Here is a 5,883-nt window from a genome sequence, read left to right on the forward strand (position 1 = left end):
AGCCGAGCCTGGAGGTGCAGGCGAAGTGCAAACCCTGCGCCCTTGGCCAGGCCGACTGGGTCATCATCAGAGTAAGGCCCCCCGGAGGGGTCCAAGGGACGCAGGGGTGTGGGGTTGGGCTCTGCCACCACCTTCCCAGGAGGACCCTGGGCACGCTCCATGCTGCTTGTCACCTTCCCCTCTCTCATTGTGTGTCACATTGACAAACTGCGCTGCCCCAGAGCCAAATTATTCCAGTAATAATCGTGATCCCTCAAATAATTTTGCTCTGTCCCCATCCAGCCTGGCTTTGCGTTTCTCCCAAGTTGTTGTTTTTCTCCAAAGTAACAAGCGACGAGAGGAACTGGCGTCCAGTTGTTCCAGGGGAGGTTGAGGTTGTCCCTGAGGAGCAGTATTTTCCTTGAAAGGGTTGTCAAGGCTTAGAACAGGCTGCCCAGGGCAGTGGTGGAGTCCCCATCCCCGGAGGGGTTTCCCAGCCGTGGGGAGGGGGCGCGCAGTATTTTCCTTGAAAGGGTTGTCAAGGCTTAGAACAGGCTGCCCAGGGCAGTGGTGGAGTCCCCATCCCCGGAGGGGTTTCCCAGCCGTGTGGAGGTGGCGCTGGGGGACACCGGGCAGTGGGGACCTGGCGGCGCTGGGGAACGGGGGAACACGAGGAGCTGGAAGGGCTTTTCCATCCCAAACAGTTCTGTGAGTTTCTGTGTTGTCCCTGAGACCCAGCTGTCATACGGGACGGGTGGCCAGGGACTCCCTGCCTACCTGTGGCACTGTCCCCATGCGAAGGAGCGGTGGGGGGACACACAGGAGCTCTCCCCGTTTCCCTCTGCTCAGCCCCGCGCCTGTGTTGCAGGACCAATTCGGACAGTGCTTCACCAGCCGCGTGTGCACGGAGCCGCTGGGTGAGGGCAGGTGAGCTCATGGCCCCACTATCTGCGTTCGGCTTCGAGGGAGGGGGTTGATTTGCAGCAGCGTTGGTGGACGAGGAGGGACCGAGCCTTGCTTTCCCACCCCGAGCAGCCTGGAACATCACCCCGGGGCCAGGCTGGAGGACCAAAGGACCAGCATCGCCATCGATGATGAGGAGGAGAGCCGGGACACCATCCAGCTCCACAAGAAGGAAGAGGTAGCACTAGTGACCCTCCCCACCTCCGCCCCCTTGGCGTGGGCTGCCTCGTGTCCCGCTGACGCCTTTTTTTCTCCGTCCCACTGCTCAGAAGAACATCTTGCGGTACTACCTCTTCGAGGGCATGCGCTACATCTGGATCGAGCGGCGGCAGGCGTTCTGCAGAGTCAGGTATTGCCCTGACCCCCGCCAGGGCAAACCCTCTGCATCTCACCGCCACCCCCTGTGACCCCTCAGCCTCCCCCCAAAAACCACCCTGACCCAGGTGGACGTCACATAACCACGCTGGAGCTTCGCTCTGCGCTGCGAAGCCTTTGGAGACCATCCCCGAGGCGCTGGGTCAGGCAGAGCCACGTGGGCTCTCGCCCCACCCGCATCGTTGATGTTGCCCGTCTTTGTGGGCATAGAAAACTGGGCGAAGTGGTTTGGCAGCTGCCCTGTGCAGGACGGTCCTGGCCAAACTGTGCCCCTTTTGTTCCCGCTCCTTGGCGTCCACAAGCTGCGTCAGAGGCCGAGGAACAAGATGCTCTCTCTTCCCCAAAGGGTTTTTTTTTTGTCACCAAGGACTTGGACGTGGTGTTTGTTCCGCTGGGCCAAGCTCCTGCTGGTTTTGACTCTGTTTCTCCATTTTTCTTTCCCCTCACGCTCGCCAGCATCTTGGATGAAGGTTGGACCTGCGCAGATCTTCACCTTTCCCGGGCTGGGCTGGACCAGCAAGACCACAACACCAGGTGGGGATCTACCAGCTTCATAGGACACCTGGGGAGCACAGACAAGGCTTTTCCAGGAGCTAGCAAATCCTGGAGCCTGGGTTTTTCTTCCGTATGGACCTCAAAACAGAGGACAACTGCATGGGCTGATGGCCCTGGCTTGGCTTCTCCACGTAACCACGCTCCCGTGGAGGTCTGAGTGGCATGAAGGTTCCTCAAGTTGCAGATGCAGCTTTCCCCTAACATGCGTTTGCTTCCTCCTGCTGTTCTCTGTCCTTTGCAGAAGGAAGATCTATGGACCGAACCTCATCGAGGTGCCAGTCAAGTCCTACGTGAAGCTGCTGGTGGAGGAGGTGTGTGTGTCAATGAGCCGTGCTTCCAAAGGACGAGGAGTAGTCCCAGGGCAGATCCTTCCTCTGCTCCATGTCCCTCGCTCCACGTGCTTTATGGGCCCTTCCTTCCTCTCTGGTAGGGAGGAGAGGGCTTGAGGAGAGCAGCTTGGGCAGTGGTCAGAGAAGGCAGAGCTGGTAGAGCTCTAGAGGGGACCCGTCCTGCCTCCTGACTCAGACAGGAGCATCCCCAGACAGTTGCAGAGGTGGCTCAACCATAAGCAAAGATGGGGAGGACCGAGTTTGTAAGAAGTCAACTAGTTCCATCCCCAGGGAAGGACCAGCTTCTCCTCTGCACAAGCAGATGTTCCTCAAGGAGCCTGGAGGTCTCACAATGGGCTGGAGGAAGCTCCCGCTCCCCAAACCTGCTCCATCTCCTTGTTCCCTTCCAGGTGCTTAATCCCTTCTACATCTTCCAAGTGTTCAGCATCGTGCTGTGGGTCTGTGACGCTTATTATTACTACGCCGCCTGCATCTTCCTCATCTCCACCATCTCCTTGGGGCTGTCCCTCTACGAGACGAGGAAGGTTGGTGGTGGGCTTGCTTGGGATGAGCAGCTCTAGTGAAATAGCCCCTTTTCTGATGCTCTTTGACCCCTGTGCTGATGTTGAACTCCCTCTGAGCCCAGCTGGGTGAGGACACTCCAGTGGTGGGGCGAGTTTCCTTGTCCTTCCTTCATGGTCCCAAGCCTTTGAGACTTCTTCTACAGATGCTTTTGAGCTGCCTTTGGGTGGCTGCTGACTGCTCCCTCCCTTGCAGCAAACCACCACGCTGCAAAACATGGCCAAGATGTCAGTCAGTGTCCGAGTCCATCGCACCGGCGGAGGTGAGTGTGGTGCTGGCATCAAGCTCTTCAGGCCGGTGCCGGGACAACGCACATCCCCGCTTCTTTCCAGAGGAGATGGTGGTGAGCTCCGCCGACCTGGTGCCGGGCGATTGCATCAGCCTCCCCACGGACGGGCTGCTGGTCCCTTGCGACGCCGCGCTGCTGACAGGCGAGTGCATGGTCAACGAGAGCATGCTGACAGGTGAGAGGGCCAGCCTCACATCTCCATAGCCCTACAGCAGCCCCTTCCCATCCAGGCTGGTTGATCCTGACCCCCCCCAGGGTGATAAACCTCCCTCCATGCTGTTCCTCGCACAGGGGAGAGCGTGCCGGTGATGAAAACCCCGCTCCCGGCCGGCAGCCAGGCAGCCAGCACCGTCTATTCCGCCGAAGAGCACCGGCGGCACACCTTGTTCTGCGGGACACAGGTCATCCAAGCCAAGTCCTACCTGGGTGGAGAAGTGCTGGCTGTGGTGACCCGCACAGGTAACACGTTGAGGGGAAAAGCCAGGACTAAGCCGCGTCCTTTGGAGTGGTGGCTTTGCGCGTATTCACCTTCTGCCTCCCTCCCGCAGGGTTTTGCACGGCCAAAGGGGATCTCATCAGCTCCATCCTCTACCCCAAACCCGTGAGCTTCAAGTTCTACAAGGATGCCGTGAAGTTCGTCCTGTTCCTCGCCATCCTGGGTACGTCTGAGCGTGGAGGCACGGCCAGGAGCAGCCGAACTCCTCTTCAGCGGTTGAACCCACCCCGCATCTGCTTTGCGTTCTAACCGAGCCCGTTCTCCCTCCCGCACAGCTTGCATCGGCACGTTGTACAGCGTCCTCGTCTTGGTTAGAAACCAGGTAGGGCTGTCGCACTGGTGAGTGCTGGAGCGCAGGCGGGCACTGGGACCATCGGCCAATGCAGGTGGAGATGGATGAGGGGTATCCAGATGCCCACTCCTCCTCCTCCTCGCCGGTCAGGTCCCTGTGGAGCAAATCATCATCCGTGCCCTCGACCTCGTCACCGTCATCGTGCCCCCGGCTCTCCCGGCTGCGATGACGGTGGGCACCATCTATGCCCAGAACAGGCTGAAGAAACAGGGCATCTTCTGCATCAGCCCTCCCCGGATCAACCTCTGCGGGAAGATCCGCCTGGTTTGCTTCGACAAGGTGAGTCTCAGGGGACCAGCTGGGGGAGTTTCCAGCTCGAGGAGCCAGCCTGGACCCACCACGCTCTCCCCACAGACGGGAACCCTGACGGAGGAAGGTCTGGATGTCTGGGGGGTGGTCCCGCTGGAGAACAACCACTTCATGCCCATCGTCCATGAGCCCCGCTGCCTGCCCGCCGGTCCCTTGCTCTACTCCCTGGCCACTTGCCACAGTGTCTCGCTGCTGCGGGCGCTGCCCATCGGGGACCCCGTGGACCTCAAGATGGTGGAGTCCACCGGCTGGGTAAGACAAGCAGTGGGCAAAGTCACACGTCTGTAAAGAGGGAGGTGGCACATTTCTTGCTCTGCCAGGAGAAGGTGGGGTTTAAAAACATCCGTTGGGCTGTTGTGGGGTGGATGGGCCTTTGCCATCTCCAGCACCCGCCTTGGTTTCAGCGCCTGGAGATGATGGAGGAGGAGGACGGTGAGCTGCCCACCTTTCAGCAGTTCGGGACGAAGGTCTTGGCTGTGGTGAAACCTCCGCCTGAGGAAGAACAGCCGCGAGACAGGGTAGGTCCCGTGGAACAGAGTTGCTCAGGTTCCCCACGTCGCTGGGTCTGCATCCCCAAAGGGTTGTGGTGCTTCACAGCCCCTGGAGAGGTTGTACCTCCCAGAGAAGGTCCTGCCTGGTCCTGACACCCTCTTCCTCTGCTTCGCAGAAGCACCAGTCACCCGTGGGGATCCTCCGGCGTTTCCCCTTCTCCTCCTCCCTGCAGAGGATGAGTGTCCTGGTGAAGCTGCCTGGTGAAGCCTCAGCACACATCTATGTCAAGGGTGCACCGGAGATGGTGGCCAGCCTTTGCACGAGGGAAACGGGTACGTGCTGGGGGATGATGGTTCGCTCTCCCTCCCCAGCCGAGAAGCAGCCAGTCCTGCTGCTCCATCATCTGGCTGCGTCCCCGCAGCTCATCCCCACAGGGAAGTGTCCTGGGTGATGCCGTGGGGCAGTTCCCAGAGGCTTTGGATTAGCTCCAGCCACATGGCAGGGAGAAAATGGGAGCCAGAAGACAGGGAAGGGGGTTGGAGTCTGGTTGAGCATCCGGAGCTCCTTTGGGAGCTCGAGTCCCAGCTTCCCTCTGGTTCGTTCAAGGACTGTTTTGACCTCGTTTGTCCCCTCACGGCTGGCAGTGCCCGTGGATTTCTCCCAGATGCTGCGACACTACACCACGGATGGCTTCCGGGTCTTGGGTCTGGCTTGCAAAGCCCTGAGCGCAGTGACCACCTTTGAGGAGGCCCTGCAGCTCCCGAGGTTGGTGCTGACACTTTTTTTTTCTCCATGTAGATCTTGTTTGCTCCGAGCATTTCACAGGATGCTTTGCTGCCCTTGCAGCCAGCAAAGAATTCCACCCTAACCCATCCTAAAGCAACCCCAGATGGCTTTTCAGCTGGTTGCCCGACTGATCCCCTCTGCCTTGTGATGATGACGGCATTGACCAGCTCAGTGTATCCCACCAGGGACTCTGTGGAGAGCAGCCTGACCTTCCTGGGGTTCCTCGTCATGAAAAACGTCCTCAAACCCGAGTCTGCACCTGTGATTCACCTCCTGAGGAGCGCCAACATCCGCCCCGTCATGGTGACAGGTGACCTTGTGGAGGGCAGTGGCAGTGCTGGGCCCGGGGAGGGGGGACCGCACGGGCAACCCCTGG

The 5,883-nt window shown here is 59.7% G+C and overlaps 1 protein-coding gene across 1 annotated transcript in view; it reads left to right on the forward strand.

Annotated features, from left to right (window-relative positions):
* Positions 1-5,883, forward strand: part of ATP13A2 (ATPase type 13A2) — a gene marked incomplete at its 3' end in the record, with an annotated part of 11,925 nt that overhangs the window by 2,466 nt on the left and 3,576 nt on the right. The window contains exons 4-21 of the mRNA XM_010134556.1: positions 8-71; positions 848-906; positions 1,015-1,120; positions 1,212-1,291; positions 1,774-1,851; positions 2,114-2,183; positions 2,612-2,746; positions 2,979-3,045; positions 3,116-3,247; positions 3,364-3,531; positions 3,621-3,731; positions 3,844-3,890; positions 4,011-4,199; positions 4,275-4,481; positions 4,634-4,747; positions 4,897-5,053; positions 5,366-5,486; positions 5,693-5,825. Coding sequence (XP_010132858.1) covers positions 8-71; positions 848-906; positions 1,015-1,120; positions 1,212-1,291; positions 1,774-1,851; positions 2,114-2,183; positions 2,612-2,746; positions 2,979-3,045; positions 3,116-3,247; positions 3,364-3,531; positions 3,621-3,731; positions 3,844-3,890; positions 4,011-4,199; positions 4,275-4,481; positions 4,634-4,747; positions 4,897-5,053; positions 5,366-5,486; positions 5,693-5,825 — 2,038 coding nt within the window. The remainder of the gene's footprint in view (positions 1-7; positions 72-847; positions 907-1,014; positions 1,121-1,211; positions 1,292-1,773; positions 1,852-2,113; positions 2,184-2,611; positions 2,747-2,978; positions 3,046-3,115; positions 3,248-3,363; positions 3,532-3,620; positions 3,732-3,843; positions 3,891-4,010; positions 4,200-4,274; positions 4,482-4,633; positions 4,748-4,896; positions 5,054-5,365; positions 5,487-5,692; positions 5,826-5,883) is intronic.

The sequence above is a fragment of the Buceros rhinoceros genome, unplaced genomic scaffold (assembly GCF_000710305.1).
Source record: "Buceros rhinoceros silvestris isolate BGI_N320 unplaced genomic scaffold, ASM71030v1 scaffold27430, whole genome shotgun sequence".
Classification (NCBI taxonomy): Eukaryota; Metazoa; Chordata; class Aves; order Bucerotiformes; family Bucerotidae; genus Buceros; species Buceros rhinoceros.